The sequence below is a fragment of the Poecilia reticulata genome, chromosome 15 (genome assembly GCF_904066995.2).
Source record: "Poecilia reticulata chromosome 15, P_reticulata-male-v2, whole genome shotgun sequence".
NCBI lineage: Eukaryota > Metazoa > Chordata > Actinopteri > Cyprinodontiformes > Poeciliidae > Poecilia > Poecilia reticulata.
The window spans coordinates 22,239,355-22,257,752 of record NC_088844.1 but is presented as its reverse complement, the minus strand read 5'-3'; the positions used below and the strand labels follow the sequence as shown (position 1 = coordinate 22,257,752).

The window sequence follows — 18,398 nt, the reverse complement described above, 5'->3', positions numbered from 1 at the left end:
TTCCTTTCAAACCAATGGTACAAATGATAAGCATCACTTTTCCCTATCCATTACACAAATGTGCTGAAATGTCATGACTCTAAAGCTTTGTTGTTAATCTTGTGTCTGTGTGTCACAATGTCCATCCATCCATTTTCTTGCACCCTTTTTCCCTCAGTGGGGTCGGGAGGGGTGCTGGTGCCCATCTCCAGCCAACGTTTCGGGCGAGAGGCGGGGTTCACAATGTGTCATAGGCAAAATGTAGGATGCTCAGGATCTGCCTATGCTAACCTGTCTTACTCATGGTTTTGCTGTCCCTGAGAGTCATGCATCTCAGACTGATGGATTATGTCTAGGCTGAATTTTAATGTGCCTGAATATTCCTGTCCTTCGTTTCTTTGAAGAACGTCATACAATGGCACAGAAAAGTATTCATTTCCATAATTTTTCCACGTTTTGTCATAAACTACTGGCCGACATCCACAGCACTGCATATTTTGCAAAACTGATGTTGGACGTTACCCTGAAAACACTACCGCCCACAGCAAAACAAGGTGGTGGGAGCATCATTCTGTGGTGCTGCTTTACTTCACCAGGGAAGCTGGTCGTAGCTGATAGGGAGACAAGAGTCTGAAAAGACTTGTCTTGTATTAAGACAGTAAACAACGGCACCAAAAGTCATGTATCAGAGTAGTAATCTAGAGGTGGCAATTCTAAAGGAGGTGTTGATATTCTCATGGCCTAGTCAAAGTCCAGATCAATTAAGAAGCTGGTGCAAGAGGGGCAAATGGAAATATATGGATGCTATTCTTCCACTTTGAAAGACTAGAGTAATTTTAAGGACTGTAGGAAGATAACAAAAGTCATTGAATGAGACAAAGTGATTTTCTCAGAATATCAAAGGCACACAGTGGTCAGCTATATGAAGGTACTCCTAGGAGTCTTCGGATGTAGCCAACACTCATCGGTTCTTTCAGCCCAGCCTCGATAAGACAGGGGCTTGGTACACAGAATTTTCTGCCTCTGCTTAGCTGCAGGTCATATACACATATACCAGGTGATGAAGAGACTGCTAGCTCAACGCCCCTCCTTTTTGTGCTCTTCTGCTCCTCCAGGACCCAGACAAGATTCCAGTGCTGACACACATAAACCAATTACACTGTCTTATCTACCTCTGCCTTCATTTCAACCCCTATCCATGTCAAACCAGCTTTTCAGAAACGGCAAGCTGAAATGTGGGGAAAGAAAAAGTACTCATATGATGATGCTCATGTTTTTCTTGGCTAGCTTATTCAAAAACACAACTGCTTTTTCATCCTAATCCTTTAACCTTGAAATTTATCGAAGTTTAGGCTGTCACAGTCACATCACTATTTTTGCCATGTGTGGCATGAAAAAGTCAGGGCTTAGCTTGATGTCATGTTTCCAGCCTCATTCGTCTTGCTTGTTATGATTGGACAAAATAAATGACCAAGTGATATTTGGGAAATGTAAGAAAAAGGGCTGCCTGTGGGAAAGAATTTGGGCTGTCAGAGAAGCATGTCATCCACCAGACAGGCTTGTGTTTGGCTGGTTGCTCAGTAACTCAATCTACAGCACATTGGAAAAGTATTCATACCCCTTGAACTTATTCACATTTTATTGTGCTATCACCACAAACTTCAAGTTATTTTACTGAGACTTTAGATCAGCCCAAAGTCCCACGTAGTCATAAACTCAAAGCACTGTGATTCATGGGTTTTCATGAATTGCAGCTTTTGCATGTTTGGTTTCCCCTACCAATTTTGAATATTTTATTTGCCTGGTCTTCTTTGCAGATTAGCTCAGACTCTTTCAGACTGGAAGTGAACAGCAGTTTTTGAGTGACAGCCACAAATGACTTTTTAGACTCTCCCCTTTGGATTTCGGTCAAAAATGCTAAAGAACTGAGCAATGTTTGAAAATGATTATCTGAGAAAAAGTTGTTTGTTTTGGTAATTTTCACCAATAGTGCAAAGAATATTTTTTTGTTGAAATATTTCTTTCTATTCAGGTTACAGACCACATGCGTTTTTTTTCAAAGAAATATTACACACACACTCCAATTTGACTCCAGCTATTAAATAATGCAACCAATTTCAGTTATTTTACCAACAAAAACAACCCTCAAAAACTGGACCATTTATTGCAGGCAGGGATATAACTTCCTAAAGTTAAAATTATATATTTAGCTTTTGGGGTGTTAAGTTTTTTTTAAAAAAGGACTGATCTAACCAGTGTATTAGATAACTGCTTTCCAAATTATTATTATTATTATTTTTTAAATTGTTTTCTATCCCTTCCGCTTCATAATAATTCACCACTGAAAAAAATCTTTCAAAAGATATTAATCCTTTTGCAAGGCACTGTTCAGCATTATAATCTACAAAAGCTTACAAGGACTAAATCTAAAGCTTTCTCTCTTTGTTTAACAATTTTAATTGTTTTCTTCTATTAAGATGACTTAAGCAACAGAGATCTTATCCGTCCTGACATGCTGAAGAAAGAACTTGACAAGCTTCCTCACACAGCCCGGATGGAGGCCTTCACCTTCCACAGGGTATGACTGTTCCTAGCTCCTCTCCTCACGTGTGTATATACAGTAGTACAGTGAAAATCTGCTAAATAATTATTACTGGCATATGACAATGTGTTGAAATAACTTATATTTGATGACTTTGAGTTGATTAGATAGGACTGTTATCTAATCAGGAACCTATATTACAGCGACCATTAACACGTTCCTGCAGTTTCGGAGAAACGGTTCAGACTTCTGCTTTCCATACATCAACACAGACCACAGATCTGTGCAAGGAAAGAAAAGGATTGCTTCAGCAACGGCGCATAACCATTGGTGAGTTTGTCTGCACATTATGGATAGATATTGTATATAATGCTGTTTCTCCAGCTAATGGGTGATTTAGATACTGTCCTTCTAGCATTATTTTTGTTGTGTGTCTGTCCAGCTTCATGTGAGCCTCATTCAGCGGATCAGAATGGAAACTTCGCTGACAAGGTAATCTAAAGAAGCAAAGTGGGGCCTAAATAGTATCATCACACAGTTTGCTGATGTTGCTTGCTGAATATTCTCTGTTTAGATTTCCCCATCTCTCCTGGTCTTATGGTAAAACAATGTGTGTGCAAAATGTCTCAGAAATTTACTCTTGGTATTTAAATTTTCCAAACAAGGATTCTTGTGTCTTTCACAATTTCGGTGTATGCTTAAACTGAAACAGTTAGTTCAAAAGAGAAACTCGCATCCAGCTAAATTGTTGTCATCAAGGCCAAGTTTCATGTGGTTACAACACCGATTTTGTGTGAGTTAATTACACAAATACACATTTTAAACCAATCATAATCAACATTACCATCATAATAATTTTGGGTGCACGACACATTTTCCATAGGTTTTGAAAACTAGAACTGAGTTCGCCAGAAAAAACATATTTCTTCTGGTTCTCAACAAGTTTTTGACAATTTTGTCTGGGTATTTGGCCACCTTTCTTATCAGATTTGGTAAAAAAGTTTTCAAATTGGATCCATGTTAGTCAGCATGGATCCAGCCTTTATAACCAATCCAATCAAGAGGAAGTTGGTTAAGATTAGTTAATCTATTTAAAAACCAGTTATGACATTAGTTGGGTATTATTGTTGTCCACTTTATTTTCTGTGGATTTACAGGAAGTAAGTTAATAGTTCAATCTTAAGTCATATTGTGTCAATAAAACCTCTTTGGGGAAGATGTGGTTTTGTTGATGTGGAAAACTGAACATTTCAGGCAAGCTTCAAAGAGTCACACTGCAGGGTTAGGGTCAGCATGTTCTCTTGTAATCCTGGTGTTTCTGTACTTTCCAGTACAGAATCGGCTGGGTGAGACGGGGTGGCTGTTGTGTTGTTCTTGGAAAGCTTAACCAATTCCCTTTCTCATGAGGTTGATAGTTTGTGTCAGGCTGCTGAAGCTTCGACAGAACTGGAAGCTCCAATACACCAAAACCAGTGTTGGGATAAATAAAGCAAGCTAACACTGAGCTTCTGAAATGGCTCCAACCTCAATCCAATGGAGAATTGATGGGATATGCTTAAAAAAGAGTTGAAAGCCAAAAACCCAACAAATTTAGGAAGAGTGGTCAAACATCCAGTCAGATTTATCCCAATATGCTGTTGATGGCTACAAACTGTTTGTGGCTTTATGTAATTTACCAAAGGATATTTATCCAAATATTAGTGGAAGTGTATGGAATATGTTTCAGCCAGGATGTATAATTTGACCCAGTGTGGATTTTGAGAAAAATCCCCACAAATTCACATTTGTGCACTTCTGTCTTGTGTTTAAAAAAATCAATCTTTCCACCCTGGAAAATGCACAGCTCAAATAAATGATTAAAAGCCCCAAATAATGTAAATTACGGTCTGGCTAGAACTGTAACTGTACTACCACAACTTTTTGCTACATGACAAAAGTTGGCTAAGATGTGGATATAATATTATTTACCATGATTCATGAAAACATCACTAGAACAAACCATCAGTTTTTTTAGCATCAGCCACCATCATAGTTGAAAACATTTCCAGGTAACAGCAGGGCTTTATTTAAGCCCATCTGTGAAATCAAAAAAAAAACTCTCAAAAATGTTGTTTTAGTTCTTCAGGCTGTTTAAGCTCTTCACAATGACTCAAATATGTTAACGAGCAGCAACATGTCTTAACGGGCATATCAAACTCAGTCACACTCATTTTCAATAAGACGGTGACGCAAACATTGACAATTCTGGAATTTTACCAAGTTTTGTTTTGAAGTGTTGCCAGAGTTTAAATAGCAACAGTGAAAGTCAGCGTCATCTCTTCCTTTGTAAAAAAAACAAAAAAAACAAAAAAAGCCAATTAACTAATCTGGTTAATGTCAACAAAATTAACTTTTAAGCAATCATGATGTTTTAGAAAACGCTCATTTTCATACAGTACGAATGTTTGCCTTAGAAATGAATCAGCTTCACAGAAGATGATTGCCCTGCACATCAGCAAATGACATGCAAACGAAAAGTAATACATAAATTATAAATGTTTTGTTTTAGAGGTGTCAGAAACTGCCAAAGTCAGTTTTATTATTTGCTTAGGTAGCCAATTATATGAAAGAAACGACGATATCAATGCTCAGTGTTTTGCAACATCGTGTTTATAAAATAGGGTTTCCATTGCATGATACGGTTGCTATGTGCTGCAGAATGTATGTGCATCGTCTCCCTCTCAAGATTTACACAAGCAAGAGGCCAAATCCCTCAGTGAGCTGAGCATAGAAGAAGTCTGCCAGTGGTTTACCAGCATTGGACTGCAAAAATGTCTCCCTTTAATCAGAGGTAAAACATCATATTTTGACTCATCACCTAGCTCTTCTTTGGTATGCATCAAAATATGTTCAGAATCATTAACATTTTAGTTAGAACTTGATCTTTTCATAATGTTAAGAGATGCAGAGATGCATAACTGCCTTCTAAAGAAATCTGTCTTTTGTTTTTCATATATTAAAAATAAGCATGTATGTTTGTTTATGGCGTCTTCTCTCTTCTCTCTTAGAAGCTAAACTGTGTGGATCAGACATAGCCTCAGTAGATGCCAACACACTGGACATCCTCCACATCAACTCACTGGAGGACAGGGAGCGATTACTGTCAGCTATCTATAATGCACTCCACCCTCCAAGCACCATCACTCAGACTCTTGACTCTTTGCTTGGTATATTTCACCTCAACAGGAATGTCCCAGTCAAGCGGTTGTTTCTATATATCAATCAGATTAGCTGTTTACTGACTGTAAATCTATTACAGTCAGTGCCATACATTTGCTTGAAGTAACACATTACCCTAAAACATTTTGTTCCTTCTGACAGTTTTCATATAGAGTAGTTTACTAAGTGGAAAGCCTCCCTGCTTTACTCTCTGTTTTGATATGACTTGTTGACGATCCACCGTGAAACATGTTAAAATGCTGTTTCCAGTTAATTCTGAACAAACTTAGAAAAAAAGTTATTTTCCTTTTCTTAGATGTGGCATGATGTATTTTCCAGGCACATAGTACCATTGTACAGCACAATCAAACTCAAAAGTTGATTTTACTTAATACACCCTCTTTAAAAAGCTTTGCTTTGAACATCTTAATTGTTGTTGAACTAATTAATGGCAGATGGTTCAACTGCTTTGCGTACTAAAAATAGCAGGTCACAGGGCACAGCGTCCAATACAGTCCATCACTGTGAACAGCATTTAAAATTATTAGAGAAAACTTGCAGCGATCTGCATGACCCATTATTAAGTTTTGCAATCCATGTTATTTGTTTGAGCAAAACACAGTCGTTACAATTCCTTGGCTAACACTATAGTTGGCTGACATAAAATTACAGGCATTACTCCAACAACCGGGAGTTGAGTTTAGTAAGGAAATACGATGCTAATTATTAAAAAAATGCCTCGACTGGGACATCCGGTCTTTAAAGTGTAAAGAAGGTTTTAGACTTAACAAGATAAAATAAATAAATGTTTGCTTGATGTTTCTTTTTCCACCCAGAGACTTTAGAGCCAAGTAAGATAGAAACGTCCACTACAGATTCGGCATCCATGAGCAGGTCCACATCCTCTCCCCATGTAAGCTGCCTGAGTATGAACCGGCGTTCTTTTAAGTTCAGGTAAAGGTCATATACTCTTTAAACCTTGCACATATAAAAAAAAAAAAGCCTGCAGCAGGTCTGTAGCTACTGGGTTATTTGAGGGAAAACATTACGTGTGATAACATCGGTATCAGAGGCCTTCAGGCTGATACCTCTGCTGCATTCTATTGCTACAAGCTACAGAGTACAAAAGAGAGAACCCTATTAGGGACCAGCTGCAGATATTTTAATTAGTTTCTGCTGGTGCTGTTCCCTGAAGTGCTGCCAATAACACGCACCACAGTGAAAACAAAATACTACTAAAGGAAAAAGCAAGTGTTTTTATTCTCATGATCTTGCTCGACAATAGGAACAGGAGCCAAAACCTCATGGCACCAAGGGGTTCTCAGATGATAGAGATCACAATTAACGGTGAGTCAACACAGTCACACAAACTTAAATGGTAAATTATCACTGATTCCCTGAAGCAGAGACAATAAAAGGGCTTGCAAAGTGTTATTACCCCGTGCCTTTTCCCCCCATCTTGACGCATGACAATCTTCAAAGTATTTTATTCACTTTTTAATTGATTTATTTTTGATTTGTGCATTATTTTTAAATAATATGATGGCAGCAATGCAGCATCCAATTACTGCATTGCTACTCCACCTGAAATTAATTAAATCTCAGTATTAATGCAGTTGTGTTTTGTAAAAACCTTGTTAATGAACATTAAAGAACAAATGGGAAAGTGAATAGAAATGAAGGACAAAAAAAGAAAAAAAAAAACTTTTCTGGGCCGTGGTGGAAGTCCATCTTTTAGCAACCTAAACATGCAGTCAGAGTTGCAATAGAATGGACCAGTCAAAGTCCAGGTTCAAATCCTAATGAGAATATGTAGGAAGACTTGTGCCATCTAATTTGACTAAACTTGAGCTATTTTGTAAAGAGGTCTCTACACGTGCAAATCTACACACAAGACACATAAGACTTGCCTGAGAAACTGGAAAAAGATGAGCACCACACTTTTCAGATAACTGACTGAGATAAAGACAGTAAACCATGTGTTCAATTTGATTGTTGATTTCTTTTACATTATAATTACTCTCACTACTTTGTGGTGATGTACCTCATAAAATTCCACAAAATCACAGTTTGTAATATCACCAAGTGTAAAAAGGTTATAACATACAAGACCCTGTATGTTAATGTCTGCTGTGTAGATTTGAGCTTGTTAAGTAGCTTTTTAAACTGATTTTAATGCGTTTTAAAAGACTTAATTTTGATGCAAATGTTGCAGCATCAGAACGGATAGTTCATCTGAGGACCCCAAAGGAAACAACAGTGGGAAAAATCATGGATTCGTGCCTGAAAATGCTGGGACTGATGGACAATAAGACTCTATTCACACTAAAAGAGAAGCAAGGTGCTCAGATAATCAGCGATATCCCCATATAGTTTGCGATAGCATACAGAGGTATTATATGAAGAGGGTATCAATATAATTTTGTGTCTTATTTCCTCAGATTCCCTTGAGGAGTTGTCCCTGGATCAGCAGATAGGAGCTTTATTAAAGACACCATTAGAGAACGGGCAGCTGGAGCTGCATCTGTGTAAAGCGGTACTGAACTTTGACGCAGTATTTACAGATTTTACAGTGTGCAAGCTAACAACAATCGTTCTGCTTGATTTTACGTAAAAGGACAAACAAACAAATTCTGCATCGGAACCTAGTCTGGATATGAACGGTGAAAAAGGCAACATCAACAAAAATGCCCCGGTGAACCAGCCAGGTAAAGAGGAGAGGATCCGGGAGCTAAACCAGCAGGTGGACTCGCTGCAGAATGTCATCCTTCAGGTCTGTTATAAAAATCAAACAGCCCTTTTCAATTCATAGTAAGAATTATAATCAATTTGACCCCTTTGACTCCCCAAGGTCCAGGAGCTTCACCACGGCCTGGTAGCGTTTTGCTCAGAGATAAAGAACATGGACCCAGATGCGAATGTGGACAAGCTGGGTTCTGCTGAGCTGAAACAGAGGCTGGAGATGGTAAACAGCCAACTGCAGGAGAAGAAGCAGAGGCTGCAGATCCTCAGAGACAACATTAACAACTCAGCTGCTCATAAAAACAAGTAGGTGAAGTATCTTTGTGGAGGTGGTCTAGCCTCACAATGGAGAGAGACTGGACTCTTCCCTCTTCAAGTGATGACACTTTGCACTCTAAAATGTTACAGTCAGGGAATAACACCTTTGATTTTAACGAACGAGGTGGAACATTAACACTCTTCACCTTTTGTTTACTTACATCACAAGAGATAGTCATGTCATCAACAAAAACCCAGTTAGTGAGGAGTTTTCTTCTTACAATGGTTGAGAGAGTACCAGAGAGGCTTTGCATCATATCATCATTCTTCTATAGAGGTGTCCAAAATCAGTGCTCAAGGGTGAGTGGTTTTTTTCCCATTGTCCAACACACCTTTATCAAAGAATGATTCATTAGGAGGTCGCTGTAGAACTTTATGACATGCTGAGGAAATAGTTGGAGCTTTAAAACCAGCACTGTTAAAACCAGTGCTGCAAGCAGAAACATATCTAAAGCTGAAAGGAAACCAGCTCTTAAGGACTAGAGTGGAACACCTGTGCTCTAAAGCAGGGGTCTGTTACTCTAGTCCTCGAGTGCCACCGCTCTGCAACCTTCGAATGCATCCCTGTTCCAACAGACTAAGAATAAAATGAATGGCTAATGACCAGGTTTTTGCAAAACTTGCTGACATGCCAAGGAGATAATTCAGGTGTGTTGGAGCAACAGCACATTAAAAAGTTGCAAAACAGGGGCACTGGAGGACTGGTGTTGCAGATTCCTTGCTATAAGAGACCTCAAAGTTACTGCATTGTGTTATATTTAAAAAAACAAATAAGGGAGAATTACAATTCTACTCTAAAATAAAGAGTTTAAATCACCCTTCTCTTTGAGAAAGCCTGTGAGTATATCTGTTGAGGCATTTATAGTTTTAATTATTCTTCTGTTTGTGCTTACCTTATTACTCTACTGACTCTGTGCACCATTTGTTTGGTCTTATCGAGATAGATGTTCTCCTAATGCACAACTCCTAATTGTGCATTAGGAGTTTTTTCCTGGGTGGGCCCAGAGATTCACTGATTTTTCATGGAGACTGAACTGTCTGCTATACTTCTTCAACTCTGGCAAAAAAAAAATCCCATAAAACTCTAATGGTAGTATAAAATGTTACTTGTAACTACTAATTTTGCTAATTGTATGTGACTACATGTATATATGTCTGTCACAGTCTCTGAAATGTGGTTTCTTTTCATTTAGACAGCTGGAGGTTCATCTGCTGGAAAAGATTAAGCTGAACTGCCAAGTGTTTAAGGAAGAAATTACCATTGTACATCTCAATCGACAAGCTACTCATCTCCTAAATGCCTGGCAAGGAAGCTCCATGAAGGTACAGCAGAAGAAATGAGTGTCTTTCATTGAATGCTTGCATTACTGCAGAGTTTAATTTGCAGATTTAAAGAGCGCTGGAGTTGAGTCAGTTGAGTTTAATCAGCAGCGTGTGAATGACAGTTGCGCCAATATGTGGGAAAGCTGTATCGTCTGAGACAGAGAATGTTTTCATTTCCAAAAATAAACACTGAGAAACTGATATGTGCACCAAAACAACTGCAGATACTGGGAGAGGCATGTTTGGTATGGAATAATAAAATGATTTCAGCTCAGAAATAGCAGAGTCAAATTTGGTGTTTTTTTGCAGGATATGGTGCTTTTGAGCTATTCTTAACCATTTCAAAGAAACTTGTGTGACTTGCCTTTTTTTCTTTCAGACATTCCAGATCTGATGCATAAATCAGTTTGCAGCGACATGTTAAGATTTATTTGTATACAAAGATATTTAACTCTTAAACAGATTAGCCCAGTAAGACAAGGTGGTCACAGCTATTTGAGAAGATACTCCTCCAATCAAAACTATTGCTGATTTGACATAACACAATAGTGCATTAAAGAGCATAAAACATTGTGTTTCAGTGTCACAAAACTTGAAAATCCTCAGAGTATGTAATATTAATAAATCACAAGCAACCTTTTGTTTGCAAAGTGGATAATTTTAAAATTCACATTTCTGAAACCAAATGAGCCTTTTGAGTCATGCCCACTGAATGCAAAAGGCTCTACCATAGATGGCATCTGTAATGGCTTTTACCTAATATGGCTGCAGAGAGGTATTAATACAAATGACCTTTATAATGAGAATATGTTAAATGGAAGTTTATTAGACTGACAGGCAGAATACGGTGAGTGCAATGATCGTTGATACAGGAAACTTGAATAATCTCTTGAGAAGTAAAAAAAATAAAATAAAATAAAAAGTAAAGAGAATGATTTCTTCTCACCTAACAAAACAGTGTCTCTACTGTAAGTACATTCTGAACTGGATTGTTAAACATTTATTTTGGATTTAAGGAGACAAGAGCAGCTACAGGAGATAGCTAAAACCAGGAAGTCGACAGCCAGACAGTTGAGTTAACCAAAGGTGTTGTTTGTGAGCACATTATTGACGTAGAACTACAAACATCATAAGTAAAATTAGGACTATGCTAATAAAAATTGGTCTTCCACAATCACTGCAGAAACTACAGCACTGACCCAGAATGTTTCAAGGAATTTGTTTTGAATTACAATTTTTTGCCCAAGCGGTCACTCATCACCGTGGTGACGAGCGACAGGCACACAGTATCTCTCCTCCTAGACACTTTTCTATCACTTTTTTGTGTTATGCACTGATGTTCACGTTTGGTGTTCTGTATGCATTATTATTGATTAGCAACTTTTGCTTGAAGTCTAAGCTACCTTTTTTTTTAACTCGTTCATTTTTACGGGTTTCATTTTCAGCTTTTGGTCACGGAAATGAATTCAGCTATTGTGAGCAACAAGAATGAACGCCCTTTAAAAAGGAAAAGTTGTTTCAAAGAGGATGAACAAGCAGACAGAGAAAGTAATTTAGACAAACTTGCAGTGTTTAGTGAGAAAAGGATGTTTAGTGCTGACATTCGAGAGCCTGTGACCATACCAACAAAGGAATGCATGTGACAAAAGCTACTGGGAGAGTGAAATGGAGAAATGGGCCAGTATGTGTAAAACTATCTGCATCTATCCCCCAGTGGAGCTCCCCTTCTTTTTTAACGTGGCTCTTTTATCTCGTCGGTGAAGCCCTAACGAGATGCCATGAAAGGACACACGCGGTTTCAGCTTTGAAAGGTGCCCCGTGTCACATTGCCGCCCCCAGGCCACACTTTTTTAGGTGCTGAGTTTGTGGGAAAAGCAGCAGCACTAATGTTTATCATATGACCTAATCAGAGTTAACACACAGGTCAGAGCCAAGGAGCAGTCTGGGAACTGATAGAGCTGCTGTTCAAATAAGGAACAGACCGCCTAGTGTTTGCTCCTCGCAGGCTGCCCCAAATTTCAAACAATAAGGAAATATTTCATCATCGGCCGTCTAATCACCAGGATCGCCTGCGACTGGAGAGCATCAATAAAGCAGCTGAGAGGGAAGGAGGAAAAGGGGGAAGCAGAGGAAAACAGAGACACAGATTGAGGGGTGAAGGGTGAGAACATCAAATGAGGAAAGTGACTTTAAATAATCCGTTTAGCTTTAATGGTTTTAAAACTTCAGATGGACAGTGGGAGAGAAGGAAGCTGGAAAATTATTGGTTCATCCCTCCCTAGCACCTAAGTCCTCTACGTGCAAAAAGGAAATCCCCCCCCCCAAAACACAGAAAGAGCATCTTCAATTTTAATCTCACTGCACTCCTGTTAGATTATTTCTCACCGTTTCATTATCTTCACTGAATAATTCCTGATGTTCTCCCTCACTCTGGATTAGTTTTGTGGAATAGTACCGCATGTCTGCCTCAGGCAGACGGGGATTTCATTCAAAGTTCCGGATAAACAAGAAGAATATGAAACGAAAAGTCCTCAGGTTCTTAAAATATGACCAGAAGTGAACAAACTGGAAGGGAAAAAATTAGAGTTTCATCGAGGGGCTTTGCCTGCGTTTCCGTTGATATATCCTGTCTGGCCCACTTGTCTAGAGAGAGAGAAGCTTTAGCTTTGACCCCTGACCCTTGCGAGGCGGCAGCTATTGCTGCAAGGCATTCACACGCCATGTGGGGGGAGAGAGAAGTATGCCAAGAGGCTGGATAAAGGGCCCGTTGGAATTCAGTGGTCAGACTCAAGTTATTTCTGATTCCTGCAAGCTTCTTGCGGCGTGATCTCTTTTAGAGCTAATCATTATATCTTGGTGGTCGACTGACTTTGACGCAGACTCAGTATTTATCTCTTGGGAACTTTCTTGTACTGTAGTGGTGTGTGTAACTTTAAAGGAGGCGATATCCGGGTTATTTTTATAACTCAGTGGCACATAACAAGTTTGACAGGCAGTTTAGAGAACAAAAGAAGTCAGAGTGCATCAATCACCAATGGTGACTTATGCTTTGAATTGAGACCTAAACTGACATTAAAAATTAATTAGTTATGTAACTGCATTATCTAAGCTCGGTGGAAATGTTTGTTTTGAATGTGTGCAAAGGTTTCCTGTGGGAACTTAAAAACATACAAAAAACATGATAAATCATGCTGCACTTTTGCAGCCATTGAATGCATCAAGAAATCTGTTTGTGGGGAGAATTGGACAATATTTAGCATGACCATCCCTGACCAATGACCAGCCAGTCAGAAAGTATAGAATCCACATATTTTCCAAATAGTAAATGCACCACACCTAGGAGCGACCAAAACTCATGCTAGAAAATACAGTTGACTATTCCCGGTTAAGAAATCGGAAAATTTTCTGTGGAACATAACGCTAAGCTATTCGCAGAAAGTGTGTCTATTAATGGATATTTTGTAGAGCTTATCTAAAATATTTGAAAGAATAGCCAGCTTAGAAAGCTGAAACCTGGGTGTGACACTACTTGAAATTCTACTGGCTGGTGTTTGCAAAGCAGCAAATAAGGAAAACTTGTCATTTTCCTTGACGATTATTGGTTGTACCCCCAAGAGGGGCGATCAGGAAGACTGTGGAAATTAGCTTAAAAGACTGTTTCCACTGTGTTTTAAAGTATATTTGGTTTTTCAACAACAAATTCAGGCAGCTATAACTTATTATGAGTTTCTCAAATACTAACAGATTTCAGCTTTGTGGTTCCTAATTCCCATGAATACCGAGGGTTCACTGTGTAGAGTTCATGGATGCAGACTAACAGCTGTATTTACAGGTGACTCTACAAAGCATTGAATCAAGTGGGACAAATCTAAATGCTACACTAGTCAGACTTTTATTTTCTTTAAAAAAATACTGCATTGTTTGAGTTTTTGTTTCATGGTATTACAGGAGAAAGCTCAAAAACAGACTTCAGCTTTAGGCAGCTTAAGCCAGTTGGTGACGCCTCAGTCTCCAGCCATGCTGATGGTCATGCAAGAGAAGCAGCTTCCTGATGGGCATTATGGCTTCACCTGCTGCCACAGAGACGACAGAGGACTGGTGGTGGTGAAGGTGGACAACTCCGAGCTGTTTGTGGGGGACAGGTAAGAAAGGCACACTAACAAAACTATCCTGGGCAGATCATTTAGGATTGTTGACTAAAGTGTGTTCACTGATCCCCCCCCTAGCAAGTGAAAGGAAAGCAGATCTTACTCATTTCTTTCATCGGTGCATTTTTTTTATACTCAGTAGCTATGGAGACTCATTAAATAATAGCCCCAAAACAAGCAACAGTCATGTAATACTTGGATGCAGAACAGAGAGAAAATAAGCAGATAAAAATATGTCATGCATTTAAGCAATTAAGGAATTATAGTCAGTATATTGTTAGAGAAACAAAGCTGTTAGAGGCACAACTTCACATACTCTCAGTGGTGTTATTTTTGCTTGTAGAAACAGTTTTGCCATGGAAAGATCCTAGACTACAGAGCAAATAAAGAACCAACGGAGTCAAAAACAGTCTTTTGTTGTATTTTTTTTACAAGCTAATAAAATGCTGCAGGCCATGTATCCTAATGTAAATCCTGTTTGTCTATGAATGCAAGAAATTATTATCAAGCTTACTGTAAAATATAGATTTGTTCATAATTTATTACCCACCACTTTGTCCTCACAGGCTTGTGGAAGTGAATGGGGTGCCGGTGGTCAGCGCCACCCTGGAAGAGCTGAACGATCTGCTGCGTCTCAGACCGTGTGTCCAGATTGTTGTTCTTCGCCAGCCTCCACCTACTCTGGTCTCTACTTGTCTCAAGCAACCGGCCATAAGTCCAGATCATGTCCAAACACTCTGGCCTCAAAGGGATGAAGTGACTACAGAAACCGCACCACAGAGAAAGATTATGGCCATCTAACAGTGGGCTTGCAGAGCATCGGAAAAGTTGTCATACCACATCTTGTCATGCTAGACGCACAAATCCTTGATGTATTTTATTGGGATTTTTATATGATTCGCCAAAAAGGTGTATATTATGAAGTAGAAGAAAAATGATGAAGGATTTCCAAAATATTTCGCAAGCAAAAATCTGCTTATTGTGGCTGGTATTTTTGATCTCCCCTCTTTTACAAGACTCTAAGCATGTAGCTAGACTGGGACGGCCGAAGCCTTTTTGGGGGCTTAAGCAGATTTTGTTTCAGGGTACCACCATAGCAACATGTCAAAATCAGATTCGTTATCATTCCTAGGCTACACTATTTGTGTAACATACTTACTAGTGTCATTTGTAAATAGCTTACATTATACTGGTCTTATTATGGCTATCGATTCTAACTTTTCAAGAGTAGCAAACAAGCAAAGCTGCTCTAATTGAAATCCAGAGAGGTATGCAAGCGTGGCATATTAATTTAACTATTAGAAAGTAACATCTGCAGACAAACACCAAATTTACAGTAAACAAATAAGCAAGTTTAATATCTTTTGATTTTAAAATTGGTGTCTAAAATGAGCCAAACATGCAATCTGTCACTACAAAACAAAATCAAATTACATGCTTGGGGGCCTAGTGGTGGTGGGGCCCTAAGGAGCTGCTTAATTCACATTTGCCTTTGACCAGCTCTGAATGAATAGGTCAAAGTACATTTGTGAGTTAGAATGGCCTAGTCAAAGCCAAGATTTAAATCCAACTGAAAATCTGTGACTAGAGTTGCAAACTGATGTTTTCATCCAGTCTGGTTGAGGTTGTACTATTTTCCAAAGAAGAATGGACAGAAATATTTGTCTTTGCTTGGATCATCATTAATGGCTAGAAATAAAAAAGTAAATATTGACACAAAACTATCTTGCATTCTGGACAATGATTTCCAAACAGACTGCAAGAAGGGTCTGACTTGATTAGCACACTTAGAAAGCTTTCTGCAAGCTTTCACCTTGCCAACTTGACACTTTAGATGCTCCCGAATACTGTTCACAGCAGACTGTTTCTTAAATGAAAGGAGGTTGGGTCTTTGCTGGCAAGCCGTAACGTAATCCACTGCATTGCATGAACAAACCCTTGGGCCCGGAAGTAGCCCATTTATCAGCCCCCTTTCTTCCTGCTCTTACTAAGTGGCAGTGGATCATGCATGTCTGACAGAAAGACAGCACAAACACTACCAAACCCTGACCCAGACCCCGAGGGGTCCAGAGAGCCTGAGAGGAAAAGTGAGGAACTGGTTTTGCTTGTCCCATGATGAGAAAGGTCACAGGTCAGTCACCAACACGTTTGTGTTTTAATGGTTTTCTAATCAAAGCCAAGTGAGCTCCGTATAATCCCGATGATGACAGAGGTGGCATTTGCTGCTTGCCAAACTGAGCCACAGGGAGGGAGGAGTACCATGCTGGCAAAACTGGAAATGTGAGACTTCTTTGCAGGCATGGGAAATTGAATTCCTCCACGTTGCAACATGTTTGTCTATCCACTCACACAGACAAACCATAATAACAAACCTCAGGATGTTCAACAATACAATCAAAAGTGTATTTAAAAACGGCAACAGTTCAATGCCAGGGCTTGGACGCGAGACGCTGTGGGAAGGAAGAGAAGGGGAAGAAATTATTGATGATCATGCTCAGAGTCAAAATAGCAGTGTGAAAGCAGCTGAGGTAGTCTGGTCTTCCATTCAGCGCAAAGAGACATGGAGAGAAATTCCCAACTCTATAAAATAAAGCCACACAAAGGCTGAGGAGAAGGAGAGAATGTGTCATGGCTGCCTTCATGGAAACAAATTAACGCTGGAGAAAATGAGACTAAAATCCTATAAACACTCATTCTGGCAAGACTAGAAAGAGACGGAGGGACTCCCAGTGACCGACACAACCCTCTGAACACATACTCACAAACTTTGATATTCCTGCTATAAAACTATTGCATGTTGTCAATCTAATAAGCACAAGAAATCCATCTGGTGAGGATTTAACTGGACACGTCGAAACCCAAACATCTCATTCAAGACATTAAAGATTAGTTTACCATTTTTGAAATGAGGTTCTGTTAAAATGTTAAAACCAGTTAATATCTGACCCTTAGTAGATAGGTCTCCTGGGATCTTCATTTATTGCATCTCTGAGTACCCGAGCTACCGGCTAGCTGTTGATTATTTACAGGAGAAATGAAAGTTGGAGGCGGTACGCCACCAATAATCGTCCTGATTGAAACTCGTACTAAAAACGGAACATGTCAAGAGTTTCATATAAAATGGTTTCATACATAATAAAACCAAGTCTACATTAAGCAATATATCACCGACACTGATCTCGTCATCTGAGTCACCAGTGGGTCTTGGTAAAACCATAAGGACGAAAACACGGATAGACTAGCAGAATTTAATTAAGGAAATGAAATTCACAACAAAACTTGAAGTCTCATAGAATTCGCAGATATCTGCAAGCAAGCACTCTTTAGTAGTTTTTGCAGACCAGAAACTACCTTGTGTGGAGAGCTCAGCTCACCTCTCCACACAGAAAAAAACAATCTGCCATAATGAAAGAAAGTCACTGGAACACAAACATCCTTCAGAAAATGAAAAACAAAAAAGACCTAAACACAAAAAACTTTCAGAACTTCCTATAATGCAAATGTCTGGGACAGATGGAAAACATAAAACTGAATAAAGTTCCAGATCATTGCAGACCATGGAGTGAACAAGGGTTTACTGTTTGCAGGTTTCTTTTTGAGATAAATATTATGGTGTCGAGTTCAAGTTTAAAGCAATTTTAAAAGGGAGATTTTCTTTGTAAAAATGTAAAAACTGTCATTTGTTGTTTTGCAAAACTGTTCAAGTTAGTTACAAAAATGATGACGTGTTATTTTTAAGTACCTCAGAAAAGCATACAATGTTCTGATGAACCACAGCACTTTGTCTCATTTATTAAACCTAAACAGTGAATATAAACCTCTTTGGCTTTTGATTTGTTAAATAGTTCTCATTCACTCTATAACTGCACACTTTTTGGGTTAATGAATATGGTGAGAGTGGAAAACGTCAGCCTTCACTGCTCCGCTTGTGATTGTCCCATTGAGCTTGATTTCTACACATGTATATCAATGAGGAATTGTGAACAATCTCGTTGATTTCTGCGCTGTTGTAGAAGTGTAGTTGATTGTAGTTGGGTGAACAAGTGAACAAAGTCATTGAGTCCATGTTGGCCATGCTTCCAAATATTGAGCAATTACAGTCGGAGCAAGAGAAAAGTTGAAGACCTTTATTTGCTTTTTTATTGCAA

The 18,398-nt window shown here is 38.9% G+C and overlaps 1 protein-coding gene and 1 long non-coding RNA gene across 2 annotated transcripts in view; one reads left to right on the top strand and one right to left on the bottom strand.

The window, feature by feature from the left end:
* LOC103477234 (uncharacterized) overlaps nucleotides 1–18,150 on the top strand; it is a 40,507-nt gene extending 22,357 nt beyond the window's left edge. Inside the window, exons 3-16 of the mRNA XM_081616534.1 lie at nucleotides 2,457–2,557; nucleotides 2,725–2,851; nucleotides 2,964–3,013; nucleotides 5,219–5,351; nucleotides 5,569–5,727; nucleotides 6,556–6,673; nucleotides 7,005–7,066; nucleotides 7,935–8,060; nucleotides 8,161–8,255; nucleotides 8,337–8,492; nucleotides 8,571–8,767; nucleotides 9,973–10,102; nucleotides 14,051–14,244; nucleotides 14,817–18,150. Coding sequence (XP_081472660.1) covers nucleotides 2,492–2,557; nucleotides 2,725–2,851; nucleotides 2,964–3,013; nucleotides 5,219–5,351; nucleotides 5,569–5,727; nucleotides 6,556–6,673; nucleotides 7,005–7,066; nucleotides 7,935–8,060; nucleotides 8,161–8,255; nucleotides 8,337–8,492; nucleotides 8,571–8,767; nucleotides 9,973–10,102; nucleotides 14,051–14,244; nucleotides 14,817–15,051 — 1,848 coding nt within the window. The 5' untranslated portion in view covers nucleotides 2,457–2,491 and the 3' untranslated portion in view covers nucleotides 15,052–18,150. The remainder of the gene's footprint in view (nucleotides 1–2,456; nucleotides 2,558–2,724; nucleotides 2,852–2,963; nucleotides 3,014–5,218; nucleotides 5,352–5,568; nucleotides 5,728–6,555; nucleotides 6,674–7,004; nucleotides 7,067–7,934; nucleotides 8,061–8,160; nucleotides 8,256–8,336; nucleotides 8,493–8,570; nucleotides 8,768–9,972; nucleotides 10,103–14,050; nucleotides 14,245–14,816) is intronic.
* LOC103477236 (uncharacterized) overlaps nucleotides 1–18,398 on the bottom strand; it is a 172,405-nt gene that overhangs the window by 62,807 nt on the left and 91,200 nt on the right. The window lies entirely within an intron of this gene.